A 24,527-nucleotide genomic window follows, 5' to 3' on the forward strand; every position below is an offset into this window, starting at 1 on the left:
CCGTGGAGCCTGAAGGCAGGAAGTTTTTACATTCCTGAGTTCAAATCTTGCCTCAGATACAGTGTATTAGCTTAACTCTGCCTCAGTTTCCTCGAGTAGAGAAAGATATCAGAAGTCACTCTAATATCTTTGCAGAGGAAATTCTAAAATGGGGTCATGAAGAATCTGACATGACTCAAACAACTGACTCATAACAAATGAGTCTAAAGTCAAGTTTGGTCCGGATGTGGGCCAGCTGGCTTTGTCCCATTCCATGGCTATAGATGGAATGGCTAGACCCTTGTGTCCAGCACCCTATCCACTAGCTAGCTAGCTAAGACCTTATTGGAAGAAGAGCTGGGGGTTCTAAAGGACTGCAAGCTCAACCGGCATCCAGAGTACTATAAGAAAAGCAAAAAAGCCAATGGGATCTTGGATTTCATTAAGAGTGAACAGCAATGACTGGGACTTGGAGGTGATAGTCCCTAGTCAGACCACGCCTGGAGTCTTGCATTTAATTTTGGATGCCTAATGAAGGCCACTGAGAAAGCTGGAGAGGACACAGCTAGGAAGGCGAATGACTTCAAATTTGGGTCAGATGAAGGCTGGTCGAAAGGATCCCACCTAGAGGAGAGAAGACGAGGTGGGGTGGGCCAAAGCTGCTTCTATACTCTGAAGGGCTGTCCTGTGGCAAACTTGTTCCCCCATGCCCCAGAGAAGAAGGACCAATAGGTGGTAATTAGAGAGAGAGAGAGATTTTGATTGGATATAAGGAAAAAATAATTATCCTGACAATTAGAGCCGTGCGATCTGTAGGGATTCAGGCAAACACCTGACTGCTTGTCTGGAAGGTTGTAGAGTGATTCTGACTCAGGGAAAGATGGACTGGATGTCTCCCTTAAATCCCCTGAGACACCTCATCCCATATTCCCTCTGGGCTGGATGGTCTCGGGCAGTCATGTGATGAGTGGTCTAATGGTCCATTGGTCACACCTTTCCCAACACACTCACCAGACCAGGCAGGAAAGCCAAGAAGTTAGGGATCAAACAGCCCAAGATGTGAACACCAACCTGCTGGGCCTCGACAGGCCTGGTGCCAGGTGCAGAACTCCTTCCTGGGATCAGCCCACTCTGGCCGTCCTCCTCTTCTTCCTCTGAAGACCCTCCTTTGTCACTGACCTTGCTGGTCAGCTCTCCAAGCTTCCTCTTCAGGGCCTCCTCTTCTAGGTCAGCGTCTGTGTGGGCCTCTGGCCCCAGGGACTGAAACAGAGAAGAAAGGAAGCTGCCTTCACTTGCCCGTGCCCTACCTTTCAAATTTTGACAAACAGGAAATTTGAGCTGAGATTTAGCTCCTGGGGGCCAGATCTGGAAAGTGTTAAGGATGAAGTTGAAAAATATACCCAATTTAGTTCCGGTGACTGGATGGAGCCACTTTTTGATCGAATCAAACAATCAGTTTGATTGTATATCTCTTTGAATTAATCAGGACCACAGAGGAGGTCCCCCGGGGCTTACAGAGAGCCCCTACTTTATCTAAGTGCTGGTGGGGAGGGAATTCCCAGCCCAGGCAAGTTAGCATTATGCAGAAAGTTAAAGAAAAAGAAAGCCCCAAATGGTTCCTGCCTTCAAGGAGCTTATATTCTAATAAAGGAGAACATTAGCAAAAGTTTAAGTACTTCCGAATATACTGCATCCCCAGCCACGCTACTTATTACCTTCTGACACTGAGGAAATCACCGAGTCTCTCAGTTTCCTCCTGTTGGACCAGGAGGGTTAAACTAAAAGATCTCTGGGATTCTCTTCCAGACTGGAGGAAGCTCGGAGCCTAGAGAAGGTAAGCTCCCTGAGGGCAGGGATGGGTTCATTCCGGTGCGCCGCACCTGGCCCAGAATGAGCGCTTAATGTTTGTTGATTTAATGACTAGATGACCTCTAACTGGAGTTTTCTTTTTGGCCCCGGATCTGATTGTGTCGCTGTAGGCAAGTGTCCACCAGAACCTCCAAAGAAGCAAGCTTGAGCACTCTCCTAGTTTCCTGGCCACTCTTGGAGGGGCTCCTTTTGATTGTCTCTGGATATAATCCATTGACTTAATAATTGATCGACTGAAATATTTTTTTTCCCTGATAAGATGGCAACTCCCAGGGAAGGAACTTCTAAAAGTCGTTGCCTTTCAAGGGCTTGGGAGTGTGTGGGAGGGGCTGGCCAGGAGTAAAATAAATAATAAATGTTTGTTGACTGAACTGATAGAAGTAAGCTTCTAATAGCCACAGATTTAAGCACAGATTTTCTCTTGTTTTTTCTTCCCAAGCACCTAGCAAAGGAGGAATAAGCACTTAGTAACTGTTTAAAAGTCTCTAAGTACCTAAGTGCCAGGAGCAGTGCTCTTGGGAAGTAAGGTGCTAATTATCCCCATTTTGTATTTAAGGAAAGTGAGGGAGACAGATTGAGTGACTCAGGTTCACAAAAACTCCTCAATGTCTGAGGCTGGATTTGAACTCAAGACCTTTCTGTCTCTTTCCTAGAAGGAGCTCTTACCCACCTTTGTGTCTTGGCCCCCCAGTCCCTTTGATAGTCTGAGGAAGCCTCTTCTCAGAGGCTTTAAAAATTTATTTATTTATATTTTTAAACACATAAAATACAATACATAAAGTTATAAAGCATCCCATTATATCGAAATAGAATGATCAAGATGTTTTTAAAACCCAAGTTCTTGGACCCCAGGCTCAGAACTCATGTGAAGGGCCCCTAGAATTCAGTGTGGGCTCTGGTCAAGGGTGAGCCATTGTAGCAAAGGCTTCAGGGAACTCGGGCAAGAAGGAAGAAATGTTTCCTAGGGGCTGGTGTGGTGGATCGGAAAGAGAGGGAGGTTCGACCTTTACAGTTAAAATTCTGCCTCTTATTTATTCCCTGTAATCCTGGGTGCCTCCCTGGGCCTTCCTTTCTGAAAAGGGACACCCACAATTATCCCTCATGCCCCTGTCAGCCCTAAAGCTCCAGGAAAAGCTTCACCTCAGTGGTATCTGTGAAGGAAACAGTCAAGATGGGGAAGGAAGCCTTCCATCTACCAATCCGGCTTCTATTGCCCAAGCTAAGTTCTCTCCCCCTGCTCCCCTGAGCCCCAGTTGTATTCCCACCTGTCCCTGTGCACCTTAGTCCCGGCAATCAACCTAGAGACTCTTCTGCACTCGGCTTCCATTGAGGATGGCGACAAATAGAGAAGTGTTAGCGAGCCAGGGTATATCTCTCTCCTAGATAACATTTTAAACCCAGTTAAAATAGATACTGATCTTTCAAGTTTTGAGAGCAGGGAGCGTTTCCTGACTCTCCTTAGCACACAGGCTCTTTGAAGGAGGAGCTCTGGTGTTCAGTTCCCCCCCCCCCCCCCACAAAAGTTACTAGTTATTTCTGTATTCATTCATTCATGAAATCTCATGGAGAAGGAGGACAACTTAGCAAGACCCCCTCAGATTCATAAAACAGCAAGAAACAAGGTAGAAAGTAAAAGCAATTTATTAGTTTTTGCCACATATAAAAAAAAAAAGGCGGAAGAGCAGATAAAATACAATAAAAAGCAAGTTTCAAAGAGACATTAAATTAATCCCCAGGTTTCAGTGATCATTAAGGGGGAGGGGGTTGGGATAAGTTGGAAAAGGCCCCACTAAAACATACCTCCTATTATACAGGGTTGGCAGGTTTGCGATTTTAAGCAGAACTTCTTAAGGTCCTTAGAGCGGGCGCCAGGGTTCTGGGCCCCCCCCCCCCCCCCTAGGCAGCAGCCTGGGGATGGTTTGATCTGTTTTGACAAAGCTCCTGGATCTTCTGGCACCACTTGTGAGCATTCCCGCTCGGGTCCCTCAGGTGATAGGTCTTACTGGGTGTGTGGAGGAAAAAGGTCTTAAAGTTCTTGGCTTCTGGCCACAGTTGTGGGGACCACGGGATTTCTCTTTTCAGGACTCTCCTGACAGGATCCACGTAATAGAGGTGGGGTCCTTCGGTGAGAAGCAGCTGGCGCCGACGCGCGAAGGCCGTTTTTCGTTTGTCCACGGGACCCATTTTCAGGATCAAACGACCGTCTACAAAGCGATGCCACGGGTTCTCCCGAGCCTGCTTCTCCAGCAAGAGGCCCTTCTCCTCTTCCGAAAACGTGAGGTCCAGCTCCAAAGAGTTCTCGTCCACTCGGTGGACGTAGCTGTCCACGGCACCTCGGGGCGGAGAGCCGGGCGTGGGCGCAGCCGCGAGAGGGGAGGAAGATGAAGGCAGACCCAGGAGGTGGAAGATATCACAGTTTTCCAAACCTTCGACCTCAGCCTCATCTTCGTCTTCGACTTCGGGTTCCGGGACCGAGGACGGCGGCGACAACGGAGACGGCTGCAGATGGAGATGGTCCCAGGAGACGTTCTCGAAGATGGGGTGGGCCTTCAAGGGGCCGTAGCCCCCCATCTCTTCGCAGCCTAGTCGATTTCGGGGATCCAAAACCAGCAGCTTTTCCACCAGGTCTTTCACCGTCGGGAAGAAGTTGTCTGGAAAATCAAATGCTCCCTTTAGGATCTTCTGGAACAGAAGATACTCGTTTCTGGCTTGGAAAGGAGGCATTTCAGTCACGAGGAAGTAGAGCACGCAGCCCAGAGCCCACAGGTCCGAGCTCTTGCCCGCGCTTTTGTCCAGGAGGAGCTCCGGGGACAGGTAATACGCCGTCCCCACGAAGGAGTTGCACCGGGCCTGGGGATTCCCAGGGTCCAGGATTTTGGCCGAGCCGAAGTCTGTGATCTGAATGTGCATCTCGGCGGTCAAGAGGATGTTTTCGGGTTTCAGGTCCCTGTGGATAATTTCCAAGCCGTGCAAATACTCCAGGGCGGACACGAGCTCGGCGGAGTAAAAGCGGGCGCAGGGCTCATCCAAGGGACCCATTTTCTTGACGTACTTGTGGAGGTCTCCGTTTGGGGCGTAGTTGAGGCCGAAATATAGCCTCTCGTCGTCCTGGAAGGAGAAGTAAAGCTTGACAAAGAAAGGGTGGTCCAGGCGGGACATGGCGTCCCGTTCGCTGACCACGTAGCGGGCCTTCTTCTCCCGGATGATTTGTTTTTTCTCCAGGATTTTAATCGCGTAGTCCTTGGAGGTCGCCAGATCCCGGGCCAAGATCACGGTGGAGAACGATCCTTCCCCCACGACCTTGCGGAAAACAAAGTCTTCGGGCCTCTTCCCAGAGGGCTGCGCGGGGTGCTGCTCTAGCCCAGGGGCGTCTGGGAAGGGGGGGTCTTGTCTGGCGGCGGCAGCGGCAGGGTCCGTGGGAGCCCAGGCCGAAGCTGTTTGGGGATCGGCCTGCATAGCGGGGCCAGAAGGGGCTCGGACTGGCGCGCTAGCTTCGGCGGAGCACCAGGATAGGACTGGCCAACGAGTCTGCCGCTCCTGCTACGCCTCGGCGGGCAACGCGCTCTCAGAACGCAAGCTTCAACCTCGGAAGGCCCAGAATGTCCGCCAACTCCACGGCGGAGTTAATATGGCAGCCAGGTACAGCCCTGTGCTTTCCCCGCCCCTTTCCCCCTCCCCCTTTTATCTCTCCTCTCCCTCCTACTTTCCCCTCCCCTCCTATTGCCCCACCCTCATTATCAGACTCCTCCCTTGAGCTAATTAGACCCGATTGAGCAGAGACAGCCTTACGTCATTTAGAGGTGTTAAAAAAAGAGAAAAAGCAACAAATAGAATCAAAGTTTTAAAAAAGAGAAAACTTTCACTTAAAAAAAAAAATAACTGTTACAAAAGACTAAGAACGGCAGAGAGGCTAAGTTAGGAGCCCCCGATTGAAACTCGACCCCTCGGATCGTCGTTGAAACCCATTTCTCAGAAGCCCTGGGGTCTGGGGGTATCATCCAACAAGCCGTGGGATGCCTCGGGAGATGGACTCAGTCTCGGACGCATGTTCCACATGGACAAGGAGCTGAGTCCAGAGCTAGACAGGAGGAGAAACAGTCTCGGGGAAAATAGCGCACTTCATTGGATGAATGGACTTTTCCGAGAAACAAAGGCCCATTGAAAACCCGACCAACTGGCAACATTCGGCGCCTGTTTTTGGATTGCCCTGTCGCGGATACACTTGGAAAAATTAAAAAGGAGCTTGAGAGCGAGGGCGGGGGCCAAGACAGAGGCAGAGACCCCAGGGCGCTCCGGGTCCCCCTTTCCTAAGAGAAGTGAACGAAAGCAGCTCACGAAGCAAAGAGAAGTCACTTAATTGACGCACAGAGGTAACTGTTATAAAGGAAATCTGCTTCCTGTGGGTCAGAGCGGGATTTGATTCCAGGACTTGGGACTCTAGAATACGCCGAGGTCTCCCAACCACGCCACACTCCTTCCAAGTCAGCGGCGACCCAGAACAGGGGCTCCAAGCCCAGCGCTGATGACGTCGGGTCCCCCGCCCCCCACCCTCCAGCTATGCCCGATGAAGACCGGGGACCTCTGAGAGAAAAGACAATAGCCTTTCTTCTGCTTTGAACGTCCTTTCTTACCCGCCCCTCCCCCCCACTCTAACAGTCCCTCAGTGGTACAGCCATGCCTTTTCCCCTTCTCCCCCCTTCCCCAAGTCCCCCTAACTGATTTTCTTCCAGATTCAGCTCAAATCCCACTTTTCTTCTTTCCCCTCCACACTAGTGCCTTCCCCTAAGCTCGGGGTCCATAAATGTGTGGGAATATCTGGGTGTAGCTATGTGCAGAAAACAGCAACCCCAACTAACATCTACGTAGCATTTACTAGGTGCCAGGCACTGGGCTAAGGGCTTTATCTCGTTTGATCCTCAAAACAACCCTGGGAAATAGGTACTATTAAATATTATCCCCATTTTACAGATGAGGAAACTGAGTCATAGTGAGGTCAAGAGGCTTGTCCAGGGTCACACAGCTAGCAAGCATCTAGGGTCTGATGCGAACTTGTGAACTCATCTTACTGAGTCCAAGTCTAGCTACTGCACCGTGATATATATTATATACATACACACAATAATATACATAGATACATATTAGTCATCTAAGTCACCTCATTCTTACATGAAAGGGACTTCAACGTCCCCAAAGCTCTGCCACCAGTGCCCAGGCTCTGATAAGGGGTGCACAAAGAGTTTCGGAGTGGGGTGGTAGGGGTAGTGAGAACAGCCAAATTCTGTGTCTAGAGGCGGGTCCCCTGGTGAACAAATTTCAGGGATATTTGAGATCAGGGAGGGGCTGCAATTCATGTCGGAGAAGACAGATGAAGGCGCCATCCTTTGGAATACTGAGGATAGGAACACTCTTTACAGTATTCGAGCATCATTTATTTATCACAAACCTTTAAAATAATTTATTGTTGAGCTCTCTATCACAGCAAAGCCCCGGCTGTTTGAGTGACAGCCCTTCCCCTTCTCTCCTCCTGTAAATGAATCCTAGCACCTGCCCTGTGGCCTCTCAACAGCTTGGGGAAGGCAGCTGGACAAGCAGAGGTCCCCAAGAGCCAGGATTTCAGATTGGGAAGTCAAGGGAACTAGATCTAGTGACTTCAAGGAAAAAAAAAAGACAACCACAACAAATCCCTGTAATACCCATTATGGTTCTCTAGGAAAGCACTTTTCTCATCTAGGATGTTCTTCTCAGCTACCCCATGGTCACATCAAAGCACAGCCAGCTCCTTCTGGAAGTCACTTTTGAGAGAATGGTGACTGCTCCAAAGTGGGTGGTGGTGGAGGAGGGTAGTTTAATTAGCATTACCGTGGGGTGGAGGGAGAAGAGAGGAGGGAGAGAGAGACAAAGACACAGAGAGAAAGAGAGAGAGAGAGAGAGAGAGAGAGAGAGAGAGAGAGAGAGAGAGAGAAGACAGACAGAAGGACAGAGAAAGAAACAGAAAAAAGACACACAGAGAAGCAGAGAGGAGGCTGAGACAAACAGAGAGCCAGAGCCAGACAGAAAGACAGAGACACAAACACACAGAAACAGAGACGCAGGCAGCTTTCCCTCCCTTGGCACTCCACACCATCAATAGAGCTAATTAAAAGAAAAATCAATATATACTTTGGGTGCTTTAGTTCTGCTGAGGAAGCTGAAGGGGAAAAAGAAAGGCTGTTTCAAGGGTCAGGAAACGGTGAAGCTAATGCACTTAATTCTGGCCAGAATGGACAGGAAACTGAGATCCAAAGCTAGGAAGGGATTTGCTCAAGTTCATGAAACTAGTTGGTAGCAAAGTTGGGAAGTCAACATTCCTGGCTCCTGGTCACATCCCTGTTCCAGTCTTTCTACTTACTTTCTTTCTTTCTTTCTTTCTTTCTTTCTTTCTTTCTTTCTTTCTTTCTTTCTTTCTTTCTTTCTTTCTCTGTGTCTCTCTGTCTCTGTGTGTCTCTCTCTCTCTAACACAACCATTTGAACCCCAGTCTTTCTGGATCTAAGCCTAGAGCTCTAACTAGCAGGCCACCAGCTCCCTAGAGGTTGGAAAGATTAGAATTCTAATCTTGCCTTACATACCATCTGTGTGACTGGAGCAGTTAACTTCACCTTTGAATGCCTCAGTTTCCTTATCTGTAAAATGATGGGGTTGGACTAGATAGTCCTTGAGGTACCCTTTGTCTCAGAACCAAGGGGCTTCTGACCGTTCTTCTTCTCTATGCTATGTTGCAGCTTTCCCATCCCCAACCTAACGAGGCCCTTTCCCATTATCCTCTGGTTGATTTTGCTGCCCCGGTCCAGCTCCTGCAGCCTGCCCCTGGTCTCAGATGTGACCCAGGACTCTTCCTTTTCTCCTCCCCCATCCCTGCCGGGGCCCCTGCATTCTGAGAGCTGTCCGGGCTTTGGTGTGCACTGGCAGGCTGAAAAAGCTTTGGGAACGGGCCTCGAGATCACTTGTCCAATGTAGAAGAACCAGCCTCGCTTTATCCCAAGGTGATCATGGGTAGATCTTGGCCAGTAGATGAAGGTTGTTTTTTTTTTTTTTGGGGGGGGGGCAGGGCTAAGGCTTTATCACTCATGAGAGCCATTAATGAAGCATTTAATCTCTGTGCTGGGGAAGGCCCATGAGCAATCTCTGGAGGATCTGAGGTAAGAAATGTTATCTCTATGGGAGACTGAAGCATTGATGAATGAATGAAAGAAAGCCTGAAAAACTTCCTGTGTCAGGTGCCCTGCTAAGCGATGGAAATGCAAATTCTGTTCCTGCCCTCGAGGAGCTTGTATCCTGACAGAGGAGACAGCTATGATGCTGTGGAGAGATAGTCGGGAGTCAAAGGAGCCGAGTTCAAATCTTGCCTCTCCCGCTTGTAACCTCAGGGAAGCCAATTTCCTTCCCTGGGTCTCAGTTTCCCCACTACGGAATGAGGATGTTGAACTAGCTACACAGTCTAAGGGAATTCTGGATTGGTTGCAGGTGGGCCTGCCTGGCCGGCTTCTCAGGAAACACGTTCTACAAGGAGAACTGTTCCAGAGCAGCACGGATTGCTTTCAGGATTTATTACCTTAGTTGGATCGCTGGCCAGACCCCCCACCAGCACTCGGGCATCTCGCTCAAGCCTTTGGCCTCTGCCCTGGGGATGCCGGCCCCTGTTTCTCCCAGGATTCTTTGCCTCTTCCCTGCTACCTTCTCAGTACTTCCAGCTCTCCTCTAAGAAGTGTTTCCCCTATTAGAACATTAGGCTCCTTGAAGGCAGGGACTGTTTGCTTTTATTTGTATTCTTTAGGTACAGGGTCTGGCACTTAGTAGGTACTTAATAAGTGATTTATCATTTGTTCAAGGTCTTCCTAATAATAAAACTAGCTGCCGTGTCAATGGTATTTAAAAGTTTGTAAGACACATCACCTGTGTTATCCCATTTGTCCTCAAGGTCCCTCTGTGACAAGGAAACTGAACTCGGGAGAGATTGTGCAACTTGCTCAGGATCCTACAGCCTGCAAATGTCTGTAGGTTCTTGGGATCATGGATTCGGAAAGGCTAATGGTCCGTCGCCTTTGAAACCATTTGCCCAGGATCACTTAGCCAGTTTGTGCTGGAAGTGGGATTTCCTGACTCTAAGCTGGGTCACCCATCCATGACTCCATACTGCCTCTTACCTCACACAACATGGATATACATAAGTTGAATTTATTCTCCCCAAGCATATTCAAGTGGCTAGGTGCCTCAATGGATAGAATGGCAGCTCTGGAATCAGGAAGACCTAATTTTAAATCTAGCCCCCAACACTCATTTCACAGCCCTATCACCCTGGTCAAATCTGTCTGCCTCAGTTTCCTCATCTGTAAAATGGGGATAAGATTAGCACCTCCTTCCCGGAGTCATTGCAAGGATAAAATGAATTAAGACGTGGTCTATTTAATTCAATAATAACGTTCATTTCAGCAGTAGCATTTCCTTTACTGAGATAGGAACAGGAGGGAACATGGCTTCCCAGAGCACGGCTCAGCATTACCTCCTCCCGGGGCACCAGGATTCTCTCCTCTAGCCGGGCCAGCAAGCATTCGACGACCCGTATGCGCCGATTCACGTCAGAGAGAATCTGCAGCAGAAGAAAGAGGGAGAACGACAGAGGAAACAGATCCTGCTGCCCACCACCGGCACCCACCACCTCAAAAGCCCAGAGCGCCCAAAAGGAGCGTGTAAGGAGAGACCCTCGGGAAAGGATGGGAAGCACCCAGAATGGAGAGTCCAGAGCAGCCTTCAAGTGCAGCCCATCCCCCAAAAGAAACCCTGCTATTGGAAGTCACCGGCTGGAAGGGTCTGACCCCCCATTATAAATATGAGAAAGTGGAATTACAGAAAGCTGCAGTGATGTGGCCAGGGTCACTTACAAAGCTGTTTGTTTGGTAATGACTCACGTTTATCTGATTTCAAGACCAGTCTCTGCCCGACCCCCACTTTGCCTCAGAATTCAAGGCAGAAAATTGGGTGACTTGGCAAGAGAGGTCAGGAAATCACAGGCATAATGAGCAAACCAAGGAAAGATCTTGTGGGATTATAAGTTCATCCAAACCCAGGCCAGCGGATTTTGGGGCCTCCCGTTCCTCCTCTTGTGGGGAGGGGGAATGTTTATGCTTCTGGCAAAATAAGAAGGAACTCTGCTATCAGTCTGCTGGGGAAGGCTCCCGCTAATTACACCTCCCACTGATGGAGGCGAAGTGGCCACCGGATGCTTCCCGCCTGGATCCCAGGGCCTGCAGGAAGGGGCTCTGACCCAGCTCTGCATCACCCCAAAGTCACCATTCTCATGGGCTGAGGCTGAGGCTGAGGAAAATCAATTAGTCTCCATTTCCACACCACTGACCCAGGGGAAATCTTGCCATTATCGGATTTGTTTCTCATTTTGTTTGTTTGAAGAGAGGAAAGGGAGAGGGCTGTGTCCTTCTAGGTACTCAGGGTTTGAGTGAGAGGGTCCTTCTGAACTGGGAGAGGTGGGTGTGGATCATAATGGCTGCCCCCACACCTTCAGTCATTTGATCAGATCATCCTTTTATGTACTAAACCCTCTGCTCCAATGAGTCACATCCTTCAGCCGCTCGATCAATGTGAGCCGATAATTCCCCAGTCGATTCTGTTCCATGCTCACAACCGAGCATGAAGTGAGCCTAAAGTCGAGCCAAGTCCCCAACAGGGGTAAAATCCCGAGACAAAGTTAGGTGGTCCCGGGTCTGGCATCGGAGAGACCCAAGTCCCGTGTCTGCAGTTGGATTTGAACTCAACTCCCCCTGACTCCAGGGCTGGTGCTCTAGCCAGTGTGCCTTCCTCCCTTCCTCTACCATTCTACCTTTGTAACTTGGTAAGGTCCCACCACAAGACTTGGGTCCTTGCTTTTGACACCACAAAGAGAAGAATAAAGAGTCCCAGCAGGGCGGGGGGCTGCCTCCTAAGAGCTTTTTATGCCAGGTCCTCAGTCCCAGCATCAGGGCTCTCAAAGGCTCTGCTGCCAGAGGGCAGTCCCTCAGCAGGTCGTTTCTACCTGGAAGGGTTGGCTTCTGGGCCCACAAATGGCCTGCTTGTGTCTGCTGTCTGCCTCAGAATGAATGAACTTAGTGCCCAAGGCACCAAATGTGGCTTCAGAGCAACTCTATAATTCATGGAATGGAAATAACACAAGTAATTAAGAACCAGTTAAGCTGGGTGGGGAGAGGGCAATGAGTTACTTATAGTGGTTCAGGGTGTATACAGTGGGAGCTTCCTATTTTAACTACTCCTGCTAACTAGGTGCTAATGAGGTAATTTCTAAGTGATTACCTATATTTCCCCCTCTAAATGTTAGTGCCTTGGCCAAAAGTCCCATTGGCCCCACCCTCGTTATGGCTCTGGCCATCTGAGGCTCAGACTGACTAAGGCCTGAGAAGTTTCTAGCCAGAAGGTGGCAATTATTGTTGTCAATTTAGAGAAATTCATTTCATTGTTAGCTAAAATACAGGAGTTTCATCCAGTATCAGGAGGTATCAATCCCAGAACATTTCTACTCTTTGAAGTCTGAAATACAGTGTCGAATAAGTCTGCAAAAGTGCTCAGGGCAGGTCATTTTGAACAGACAAAACATTAAGCACTTTTTCCTGTTGTTTAAGATGATGAAGGCATGTGAGATAAAGTCTCTGTCCTCCAGGGGCTGATGTGTAAATTCATTATTCTCAGAGCCAAGAGATAAGGGCTCAGTGCAGGAAGTTAAAAGGGCCGGTGTTGGAATCCTAGTGTCAACTCAACTTGAAACAAGGTGAAAACTCAAGGGAGATGTCAGAATCCTAGTGTTAACCCAATGGAATTGATACAATGCTTATTGGTTCACACCTTAGAACTAATCCTTACAAGGTGACAAATTGCTAATACTGATAGACAATAATGCTTGTGTTCACACCTTTAGAGAGCTCTTATAAGCAAGAAGTATTTAAGTACTCATTGGAGTTCACACTTTGGGAGATTGAGCAGGGTTTAGTATGAGATATCTGAATTCACACCTCCCTTGAAGTTCTTAGGGCCAGAGAGCACTCTGGGAGATAACCCATAATCCCATTCTCTCAGAGAAGGAGTTAACCTTTGGGAGATCATATATATAGAGGAAGCTCTTAGAGCTTCAGGAGAGTTACTTGGGAACATTCCCAACGGTCGGAGAGGAGCACTCTGGGGGGAAGCCCACAAGCCCTCTCTCAGAGGCAAGAGAGATTCATTGCATCTTCCACCTTGGTGCTGGCTGGAGGCTGAAGAAAGCAGAGGCAAAGGACAAAGCTGCAAGAGCTCTTAGAACCAAGGAGAGAGAGAGGCCTCTAAGAAAACTAACCGGGCTACATTGAAGGACACAATAAAAGATCTGAACTTTTATCAGCTGGCTGCATTTTGGGTGATTATTTACTTTTAACTGAAACTAAGGCTGCCTCCAGAAAACCTCCCCAAGAAACCTTCTCCCTCAGAAAGAACCATTATTATTTTAAAGAAGAAAAAACATCAACAGGCCGGGTTTGGCTCAACTCCATTACATATTAGATCATATGTATTAGATCAGACTGTGGTCCTCAGTTTCCCCCTGTGTCAGATGAAGGGGTTGGACCGGGTAACCTGTGGGCCCCCCTTTTGTTCCCAGATTCCATGAGTAGGTGATTCTGGGTTGATTCCACTGATACCATAGTTTTGTTTTTGGTGACAGCCAAGTGCCAGAAGGCCTGTGAAAACCCGACCCTTGTGATGTGGCTCAGGGCCAGCCGGGGATCAGTTTCCCCTGCTGTAGAGTAAGAGGAATGGACATGATGAAGACTAAGGCCTTGTAGACCTTCTCCCAGGCTCCTCTGGTAACCCTGAGGCTGACAGGGAGACAGAACTAAGTTTTAAGCCCGATGGAAGTGGCTCCCTCACAGCAGAAGGGCAGCTCCCACACTCCATGGAAGCTTGAACTCTGATGGAGAGTTCCCCCCTTAAGGGGCTTCTAGGTCTTCCCTAAAGACCTGTAATTGGTAAGAAAGGCAGAGAACCGGACCCCGAGGACTATGGGTAAGAGTTCCAGTCCTGCCTACACCTGATGTGCTATTTCCCACTCTGACGCTCTGGGCCTTAGAGCTCGAGTTAGCCAGGAAATCTGCATCAAATCCTGGGGAAGATCAAATAACTGTGGGTCTAGAACTGGAAGGAAATCGACCCCCTCATTTGACAGATGAGGAAACCAAAGTCTAGACAAGTAAAGAGACTTAGGTAAAGTCACACAGCATTAGGGAGCAGAGATCTACTTGAACCCAGGACCCCAGCCCTAAAACCAGGCCATTTCCTCCTGGGTCACAGAGCATCCTTACTTTGAAGAATCTCATTAACCAGGTTCAAGAAACAGGATGGACCCGAGCAATGTTCCAGGCTCGTTGAATTGATAGAGTTAGCCAAAGCCTGAAGCCATGGAACCTTAATTTCATTTGAGACTCTCTCCCAGGAAGCAAACCTTGGACTGACCCACCTTGGTGAGGGGGCAGATGCTGGACATGTGGCCGTTTAGCGGCCGACTCACCAATTAGCATGGGACACCTGAGGCACGGGGGATGGCCCTGTCTCCCCTGCATCTGGAGAGCTTTCTGTAGGCCTTTCAAGGGGCCAAAGAGGGGTTGCTCCCCTCACCTGCCTCCTTAGCAATTATTTGTGGGTAAATGGACTGATGTCCTGGAACTTCCCATCACAGCCCCCCTTCTGGGAAGGGGGGACACAGAAAATGGCCCCCGGGGCCCCTGGAGGAAAGGGCAGAATGGCCAAGGTCTGGGAGCCAAGAACCGGAGGCATTTCTGATTTGTCAGGGGTTTAAAAAATTAAAATAAAATCTCACTGGCTCCCCTTACCATTCCAGGGACTAGGAGAACCTATGTCTCTCCCTGTTTCTAGATGAGGAAACCATGCTCCTTGGAGATTAAAATATAGAAAATGATAATATCATCAATCTAGAGCCGGAGGTACCTCCAAGGCCGTCTACAATAACACCTCCAGTTTACAGATGAAAAAACTGAGGGTCTAGGAAGATCAGAGACTTAGAGCTGGAATAATAACAACATTGCAAAGCCTATAGGTGCAGTTATTAGCCCACCTTGCAGATGAAGAAATTGAGGGGAGCTGGGGTCAGTGACCGGTCCTGGGTCACATAACACATGTGACACACAAACACAATCTTCCTGATCCTAGGTCCAGCACGCTGCCCACCGGGACTCCCGGCTGCTTCCTACCTTATCTGAGAAGAGTTTGCCTGAGGCTTTTCCTGGCTGTAGGAGCTGGGAAAGCTACATCCTTGCTTGAGGTCTCAATTTCCTCCTCTGTAAAAAGAGGGGGTTGGACCCCTCTGAGGTCCCCCCAGCTCTATCTGTAATTGTATGATCCTTCAGCAGCTCCCTGCCACTCACAGAGTCAGAGTCTGACCCCTCTGGCTTTAAGGCCTGTCTTAGACGCCTCCCACTTTTTCCCCAAATTTGGCTTTCTTACACACTATCTCTGGTGAAACCCAAATACTAGTCGGGTGTTCCCTGAATCCAGGGTGAGCTAGTAATACACGTTTAACTACTGGCTGTCTGAAAAAAAAAAAAAAGTATTCAGAGTGAATCTGCAATATTAACATTTCCCCCAAACTTCCTGAAATCCAGCCAATTCACAAAACAGTAAACCAAGCCCTGATTTGTAGCATTTGCTGATCTCCAGAAGGCAAATGCTCCCAGGGAATGCTACACAATTGGCTCTTGGGAGCCCGGCACAGTCCTCCCTAAATCTGACAGACACCTTAATGGTCCGTGGGCCATCGACTAGATCAGGAAGGCCTTCCTGCCTTCTCAGACCTTCTGGATCCTTTTCTGTTTTCAAGGCTCAGGTTGTGCTCCATATTACATGGGAGAAACTACCCCTGGTTCCTCCTCCCAGGAGAAATTATTCTCTCCCCCTCAAATTCTCCTAGAGCACTTGGTCTGATGTTTTCTTGTTCCCTTTCTTCCCCATCTCTATTGTATGTGTCCATGTGTGTGTTACATTCAAGAAGCTCCAACAGAATGGAAGCTCCTGGGGGCAAGACTGTGTCCTTTTGTCTTTGTATCCACAGGGCCCGGCCTGGGATTTAGCACCTACTATGGTGGGTAAATGATGAGATTGATTGGCGAGCAATAAACTGTCCGGCCTTTTACAACTTAAAAAATTAATTTTATGATTTGCAAGATTTCTTTTTGCTGCACTAATTGTGCCCAATTTGTGGATGTAAGATTCCAGCACCTGCCCATGAATGCTTCCTCATGAAAACACCCTTCATGTCCAATACCAAGTGGGTTTTTGAAAATAAGACGAGTTTTCTAAGTCTAGATTTGACCGTGTAGTTCAGAGGTTTTCACTGGGTTTTAAATCAGACCTGAGCTTCAGGCCATCAAAGCAAGATCATGTCTACTTTTGGGGGGCATTTCTTAACTTCCCACAAAGTGCGGCTTGGTGCAGGATCGCTTTGTGATATTCCAGCTGCATCTGGGGATTTTTGATTCAAACGCTATTGAAAACCCATGGGCTATGATGGAGCCCACACTTGGAAGAAGCCACTATTTGTCAAGTCAAGGGGATGCTGAGGGCCACGTGGGCAGACCAGGCAGGTTAAATGATTTGGAGATTTGTGCCCTGATGTGTGGTCTAGAAAGGGAGAAGCTGAGGAAAGAGTGAGGGGAGAAGTCCCAGGCCCAAAGCCAAGGCCCGGGACCTTCAGGCCCAGTTCTGGGGAGCAGCTGGAATTTTCAGGAAGCTGCCTGCCAGCACAAGGCCAAAGGCTTGTGTCCGTCCTCAGTATTACTCAGCGTTTCTGCACGACGGAGTTGTCGGCACTTTTGTACATGTGTCTAAAGGAAAGCATTTTGAACACGGGCTTGGGCACATTTTGTTCTAAAACTCTGTTCCCTAGAACATAAGGAGGAGAGGATGGAGGCAGGTTCTTGGGACCATCGCTCTTACCTGGGTTTCGGAGTGGGCCATACTCTCCGGGGAGGAAGTCCAACTTCCGCGTTTGGCATCGTAGGGAGGGACCGCCATCTTGGGGGTCTTTCCAAGGTCCTCGTCTGAGGTGTCCAGGTCGGCAAAATACTGGAGCTGGGGCTGGTCACTCCCCGTGGCTTCTCCATCTGTGGGGGTGAGTGTGAATTCATAGATCTGGAAGTGGAAGGGGACCCCCCATCCCTACAATCAGAAGGCCATAGATTTATGGTGTTAAGGGCCATTGAGTGCAGCCCCCTCATTTCATGGGAGAGGAGACAGAGACACAGAGAAGACCCTTGCTTAGGATCAGGATTAGCCAGTTCCTGGATAAGTAGCCCAGAGCCCCTGACTCTAAGTCCATTTCTCCATTACCCTGAGCCAAGTGAAAGCTCCCACTCTAGATAATCAAAACTGAAGGGCCTGCTGACCTATTAGAAGGGGGTGCTGACCTGTTAGAAGGGCCTGCTGACCAGCAGCACCTCCTTTGGACAGGGCCCATTCCTGGAGGACCCCATGTCTGCTCCCAGGGAGAACCCTGAAGCTTACCAGGGCTGGGCTTCCTTTCCAGGCTGGAGTCCCCCGGCAGAGAGCCCTGGGGGCTGCTGCGTCCCTGCTCCTCCAGAACATCCTGGGACTCTGGGGTGAGGCCGGTATGGCTGACCAAGGCATCTCTGAGGGAGGCAGCTTCCTCGTCATGGACACTTGCACTCGGAGCACCGGGGAGGGTCTGAGCACCGGAGCACACAGTTAGGGGAGTGAGGAGCCTGTGCGCCCCCCCCCCCCCATTTAACTCATTCAATGGGCACGAATGAGGCAAAAGAGTTATGGAAAGTCTATAGACTAAGAAGTTTTCATTGTGGGAGAAAGGATCATTGGGGAGAAAAGGCTTAGAGATGCCAGGAAACTCAGAGACCATTTTACAGAGGAGGAAACTGAGGCCCTGCAGTCACCTGTATGACTGGCCCAAAGTCACACAGATAATGAAGAGCAGCTCCTCCCACTCCAGACTGGCCCTTTCCACTGAACCCCCCCTGCTGGAGGCCCAGCAGGACACGGGCTCATCCTCAGAGCTCAGAGCGCCCCTGCAGGGATTTTTCAGAACGCCCACTAACAGGCTCCTGTCTCCCCTCTGGGGCCCGATGGGGGCGGGATGGCCCTCTGCCACGGACAGAGGCTCGCAATCTGGTCCAGCGGAGGGTCTGGATCCCAGGGATTCTCAGCCTGTCTGTTGTCATGGGGCTTGCTGAGAGCCAGAGAGCGGAGCCGGCCTTTGCCCCTGGGGTAACACTGACTGGTGGCCAGACAGTTCTGAGTGTGGGACCAAATCCTGGCTCTGCCCTAATACTCAGCCCCTCGATGGGCCCCTTTGCTTCTTTATTAAAAGCAAGATGCGTGAGGGGAAGACCCTGAGGATGAGCCCAAAGCCCTGCCGGCCACACAGTGCTCGCCACTGGCCCTGACTTTGGGGGGAGCCAGTAGGAGACCGAGCCAGAGAAACAGGGGAGGGGTCATGAACAGCTTTGGGGGGCTGGTCCTTGTGTCGGAGGCTGGCCGCGCTGCCGGGCAGGATGGCACTAGTGTGCGGCTGCCGGGGCCGGTCAGGAAAGCCCCTCCCCCCCAACCCCGTACCTGGAGGCCATCCAGGGCCGTTGGAGAACGCTGAGGAGACTGAGGCCGAGGCTGGGCAGGGGGGTCGGAGTCCAGGTCAAAGTCAAAGAGGTGAACTGACAGCAGCCGCTTTTCCTTGGGACAATGGGGCCAGGGAGAGGAGGGCAAAAGTCAAGGTCAGCAGCGTCCACTGCGGGGCACCAGCATCCACTGGGGGGCACCAGTGTCCGCGTTTCCTCAGGATAATAGGGGGCAAGGCAGAGAAGGGCAAAAGTCAAGGTCAGCAGCGTCCACTGGGGGGCACCAGCGTCCACAGAAAGACACCAACGTTCACTGCAGGGCACTAGCATCCACTGGAGGATGTGGCTGATCCCAGGAAAAAGACGGAAAGTCTTGTTCCTCCCCGGCTGGGAGAGTAGCGGAGTTTTGTAGCAGCAGAGCTCAGCAGCGCCCGCTCTGGTGCCTCCCAGAGAAGCCCTGAGTGCCAGGCATCAGGGGGGCGAGGGAAGGGCCCGGGCAGGGGGGACGGGGAGCGGGGACACTCACCCTGCCCGGACGCGGAGCCTCGGGGCCGCCCAGGGCCTCCTCTCCCGACGTCCGCCCGCTGTCCCCGCTGCCTCCCGCGGGAGAGAACTGGCCGCCACCTGTGATGGACGGGGACGGGCTGCATCACTGATGCAGAGCTGAGGGCAGCCCCTCCAGCCACAGATAAGGGGACAGGCCAAGAGGGGCCACGGGGTCACGCTGCTACCGAGTGCCCCAGGGGGCTTCGAACTTGGGCCTCAACTCAAGTGCAGGACTCTGGCTACTTTCCCTCCCTGCCCAGGGACCATGGGAGGATGGAGGACAGGGATAAGAAGCGGGTTCTCACTGAAGTATCTGTGTTTACTAAAAATCTCATGGATAAAACGAGTCCAATTCAACCTTTTTTTCCTTCCCTCCCTCCCTTCCTTCCTTCCTTCCTTCCTTCCTTCCTTCCTTCCTTCCTTCCTTCCTTCCTTCCCTTCTTCTTTTTTTCCTTCCCTTCTTCTTTTTCCCTCCCTCCCTCCTTCCTTCCTTCCTTCCTTCCTTCCCTCCCTCCCTCCCTCCCTCCCTCCCTCCCTCCTTCCTTCCTTCCTTCCTTCCTTCCTTCCTTCCCTTCCTTCCTTCCTTCCTTCCTCTCTGTTGCTCCCTCTTTATATGTCTGTCTTTCCATCTCTGTCTCTGTCCATGTATCTCTCTCTCCCTCTCTGTCTCTGACTCTTCCCTCACAGGTGGAGTCTCTTTGAGCCCCATCTCCCATCCCCTTTCTGCAGCCTGCAGCCTCTCCAAGGAGAAGCATGATTGAGGGAGCAATGGGGGGGGGCTTTCCCTCAGGACTCTGGGTGATTCTCTGACCAAGGCTGGTCAAGCGCGTGAGCTCTCCTCCAGAGCGGGGGCCACTTACTGTGGACATCTGGGACGCTGTGGGCTCTGCTGTGAAGACCTGGGAGCGAAGGGAAGACATTCACTGAGAAATAAACGAGATGATGTGGAGGAAGCTTCAAGCCATTCATCCAGGTCATCTTCCTCCTCCTCCTCCTCTTCTTCCTCCCCCCCCCTCCTCCCCACCACCATCACCACCATCATCACTGCCAGCAGCATCCTCTGGAAGGCAGCACCTGGTAGCCCCCGAGGTCACACAGAGCAGCGTGGGAATGTGACCGAGACACTTGCTAGCTGGGGGACCTGGGCAGGCCTGCCTCGCTTTACTTTTCTGTAATATTGGGACCATATGGGAACCTGCCTCGGTGGAGCTGCATTGAAAAAGCTTTGAGAACCTAAGAGAGCCAAGGAAGTGGCAGCTGGAGCTTCCTTGTCAGGACTCCGCCTGCCATTCAGCAGGAAGGCCTGCAAATGTCCCTTCTCAGACCCTGCCGGCCGCGCTTCTCCTTTCCCAGAGGCCACCGGGCGCCCGGAGCCCATGTCGAACCCGGAGCCGGGAATCCTGTCTGAGCCCCTCACTAGCTGGGGAACCCCAGGCAGCTTGCTCAGCCTCTCTGAGCCCGCTTCCCTGTAATTCGGGGGGTTTGCACTTGGACATCTCTGCGGGGCCTGTTCCAGATCCTGTCCCTCCCAGGGAGCTCTGCGCCGGAGGCGGGATGCTCGGCTTTCCGGCCCATCCTTAGGTATCATGGTCTCCTCTGGGGCTAGAGAAGGGGCAGCTGAGGGAGACAAAGCGCAATGGAGCAGGGAGGCTCGCGCTGTACAAGGCCGCCACCTGCTGGTGGAAATAACCTCAGCTCTGTAACATCGCAAATTCAGAGGAAAGAGATCTCAGGAGCATCTCTTCTGACATCCTTCTTCCCCCATTCCCCCATTTTACAGAAGAGGAAACTGAGGCTGATGCAGATTAAACGACTTGCCTGAGGAGCTGCCCCCATTTGTGTAATTGGGAGGAAATGATTCGACTACTTGATTTCCTCTTCTTATTTACATTATTTTTGTCTTAATTGTTTTTATTATCAGGAGCCTGCTAGATGGCCCAGTGGCTAGTGTGCTGACTAGAGTAAAAAATCTAGCTTCAGGGACTTCCTAGCTATGTGACCTTGGGCAAGTCACTTAATCTGTCTGCCTCAGTTTCATCATAGGTAAATTGGGGATTATAACACCTAAATCCTAGGGTTGCTGTGAGAATTGAGATGCTTGTTCTCATATCTGTCTCTCTCTCCCCTTCCCCCTTTCTCCCTATCTCTGCTTTTCTCTCTCTGTCTCTCTGTCTCTCTCCCCCCCATTTCAGCTTCTCTCTGTCTTTGTCTCTGTGTCTCTTTGTCTGTCTCTCTCATCCTCTCCCATACAGCTCTCTCTCTCCCTTTATCTCTCTGTCTCTGTCTGTCTCTCTCCTCCCCTCCCCACTCTCATAGACCCCACAGGCTCCTGCTGAGATTTGCATCATTTGATTACCACGGGCAGTTCACCTTCAGTCTGGAAAAGTCACTCAGGATTCCTCCTGTGGATTGGCCCCATGAAATTCATATTGCCCCCCCCCACTCCCTACACAAATGGGGGCAAATCATTTAACTTGTACCAGCCTTAGTTTCCTCATCTGTAAAATGGGGGAGAGGATCCTTCCCCATTAGGCTCCTGAAGTCTCCTTCCTCTCCAAAGTCGAGGTCCTAGAGAGCTGAGCTTATTTTCCACCAGTGTATGCAGAGGAGAGCAGACTGGGATTCAGACTTCTCTCTTCCCCCCCCCCCCCACTCTTACCTAAAGCAGGGGAGCTCCCGGGTCCGTGGTGCAGCCTGCCCCAGAGAGAGCGCATCACCTTGTCGCTCCCAAAGCGCTTAAACCTGGCTCTCACGTGTTCATAGTACCACTCAAGGGAGCCCGTCTTCACGACTCTGCCAGAGGAAAGATCGCCTCGTGAGCCAGGTGCCAGCTCTTCGTCTGCTTCTCTCCCCGTCAGTACGCTGATGTCTCACCCGATGGTCCCACTACTCAAAATCTCAATAATTCAGAGATCTCCGATGTCATCAGACTGGTGCTCCTTTCACAGATGCAGATAGCAACCTCTCCATGGCTTAGCCCCAGCTCAGTGTTTGGAATGAGTTTGCCCCCAGAAGCTAACATGAGAATGAGCCCTTTTCAGCCCCATTGGTGAGTCTTCCCAAAGCCTGGAGGGAAGGAGCTCCCCCTCTAGCCTTCACATCCTTTCCTAGAGATTGTGTTCCCATGCCATAGCCTTCAGGACCCCAAGCTTGTCTTCTTGCCCCATGGGGACATCACAGAAGAACTTCAGTAACAGCATAGAAGTCCCCATTTGCATTCCTATAGGACTTCCGATATCACAAGGGACTTTTCCCACTGTAATCCTCTGCTTCTTGGCAGAGTGGGAAAAACCAACAAACTCTAAATTTGAGTGAGTTCCTTCGAAAGAAAGTCTGGTGCAAAGGACAGAAGCTTGGATTTGGACTCAGAAGCTTTGGGTTCAAATCTTTGCTCTGTCATTTACTCCCTGCATGAATTTGGGTAAGACCCTGGCTCCCAGTTTGTTCTTTTATAAAACGAGCAGTCTGGCTTAGATGATCTTTGAGATAGTTTCTAGTTCTTAATCCATGAATTGTGCAGGCTGCCTTATTATCCCCAATTTACAGATGAGGAAGATGAGACCCAGAAAGAAAGTGACTTGCCTAAGGTCACACAGCTTAAGTTCTGTATCTAAGCCGATTCCAAGTTCCCTGTTCCATAAAAATCTCTGATCATAGGCTTGCAAAGAGCTTTCCTGCCCGCCTTCCCAACAGCCCCATGGAACCACAGAGGCCACTCATCCAGCCCAGTCAGCCCGTCCCACGGAGCCCTCACCTGGCCAGCTGGCACGGATCGCAGACCCAGCCTTGTTCTCGCCGGTTGTAAGTGCCGCACTTTTTGCAGGTGTACAGCTGACAGTCCAGGCACTGGCGTTTGCTATTGAGCAGGAAGCGGTAGGGCTGGAGGCAGTGGCCGCAGTGGGTCTCGTTCAGCTGGGCCTGGTCGGACAGCACCTCTTTCTTTGTGCTCTCTTTCTGGATCTTGCCCTTCAGTTCCCTTAGGGAAGTACCAGGAGATGGAGAAATGGCTTGTGAGGATGCTGAGTCCAGGCTGCCTAAGTCACACTAATGACTGGAGCCCAAGGCTGTGGGTTTATATTCTATCTCCCTTTGAGGCTCCAGAGGGGCCTTTTGAGCCTCTCCAGGGCTTTGCACATAGTAGGACGTTTCTCCATGAAAGCTTTGAATGACTGATTTAATGAGAATTTGTACATGGATTGACTGGATCAATGAATTTTACTAAATGTCTGTGCCCAGTGCTTGGCCCTTATACAACATGTAAAATCCTGAGACTGGAAAGAGTCAGAGACCCCGCCTCTTCTTGCTGAATTAAAAGCTGAGGATCCAACTTAGGGAACACTTTCAGAAGTGAATTGAAGGAGGAACAGGCTAAGGAGGGGCTGTAAATGGTGAAAGATTCAAAAGATGGAAGAGAAAAGATGGTGCCAAAGAAATGGAGGAATGAGGAAGAGAATGGTAGAGCCTTGGGCCACTTCCACTTCCCATCTCAATGATTTGGGCAGGTCACTAATCTCCTGGGTCTCAATTTCCTTATCTGTACAATGGGAAGAGATTAAATAGGATCTTTTGTTCATTCTGCCCTCCTTAAGATTGAGTGACATTCACACTCCCCTTTAGTCTCCTCTGAGACCTCAGCAGAGCATGAAGATGGTGGGTGATGGTGGTGGGGATGTCAATGGCAGTGGAGCCCAAGCTCAGGCAGGACCTGCTCAGCTGATGACAAAGTGAAGAAAGCTTTGGATCTGGGGGCAGGAAAACCCGAGTTCAAATCCTGCCGTTCTGTGACTCTAAGCACACAGCTTCCCTTTTTCTGACTCAGTTTCCTCAAATGGGGATAATAATAATACAGCATATTGGGGACCAGAGTTAAAGTCCCACGTCAGATATGGGCAAATCAGCCTTTACCCTCTCTGAGCTTCAGCTTCCTCCTTTGGAGAATGGGGATAATTGCCTGGATACGGAGGTTCAAAGTGAAAACAGTCATGTCTTGGGATCCATAGCAGGAAGGTATCTACCCCAAGCCAGTGGCCATTCAAGAGTTAAGGAAGCTGGGGCCCTTCGGGGATGCTCCAGCTGGCTTTCATTTGACCCCTGGAGATTCAGAGGCTGGTGTGTCAGGCCTCCCGCTGCCATCACCCCTCGGGGCAAGCAGCTGACTTTCCCTTCCAGCTCACGTTGTGTTTGCTCAGCCGGGTGCCTTCCAGTTGGCTCCCGGCGGCCCCTTCTGGAGCACTCAGCGCTGGGCAGCTCCAGGGGCCTCCTCCCTGAGCAAGCGGGAGCCTATTTGTGTCCCGAGCCCCGGATTCTGGCTGAGCTTATCTCCAGAAGCCCTGCTTGTTTGTAGTGACTCCCAAGCCTCAACTCTTCCTGTTGGCTACCGGGGGAAGGTGAGCAGGGTGATATTTAGCTTCTAGGCTGGGCCCTTTAAAGAAGGTGTTTCCCTTTTTGCCTTCTCTAGCCAGGTCGGG

The 24,527-nt window shown here is 50.6% G+C and overlaps 1 protein-coding gene and 1 pseudogene across 3 annotated transcripts in view; both read right to left on the reverse strand.

The window, feature by feature from the left end:
• MLPH (melanophilin) overlaps positions 1–24,527 on the reverse strand; it is a 54,563-nt gene that overhangs the window by 11,289 nt on the left and 18,747 nt on the right. For 2 of the 3 annotated variants that reach the window (XR_004234111.1, XM_031968240.1), the window contains exons 3-11: positions 22,814–23,035; positions 21,719–21,852; positions 19,920–19,958; positions 19,040–19,137; positions 18,515–18,628; positions 17,432–17,612; positions 16,865–17,031; positions 10,386–10,472; positions 1,051–1,239 (exon numbers count right to left, since the gene is read on the reverse strand). Coding sequence is in view for 2 of the 3 variants with exons in the window: in XM_031968240.1 (XP_031824100.1) it covers positions 1,051–1,239; positions 10,386–10,472; positions 16,865–17,031; positions 17,432–17,612; positions 18,515–18,628; positions 19,040–19,137; positions 19,920–19,958; positions 21,719–21,852; positions 22,814–23,035 (1,231 nt within the window). In the remaining variant the exon portion in view is untranslated. The remainder of the gene's footprint in view (positions 1–1,050; positions 1,240–10,385; positions 10,473–16,864; positions 17,032–17,431; positions 17,613–18,514; positions 18,629–19,039; positions 19,138–19,919; positions 19,959–21,718; positions 21,853–22,813; positions 23,036–24,527) is intronic. The other variant, XM_031968241.1, reaches the window with a different exon arrangement.
• LOC105750557 lies at positions 3,643–5,481 on the reverse strand (annotated as a pseudogene).

Source organism: Sarcophilus harrisii, chromosome 4 (assembly GCF_902635505.1).
Source record: "Sarcophilus harrisii chromosome 4, mSarHar1.11, whole genome shotgun sequence".
Classification (NCBI taxonomy): Eukaryota; Metazoa; Chordata; class Mammalia; order Dasyuromorphia; family Dasyuridae; genus Sarcophilus; species Sarcophilus harrisii.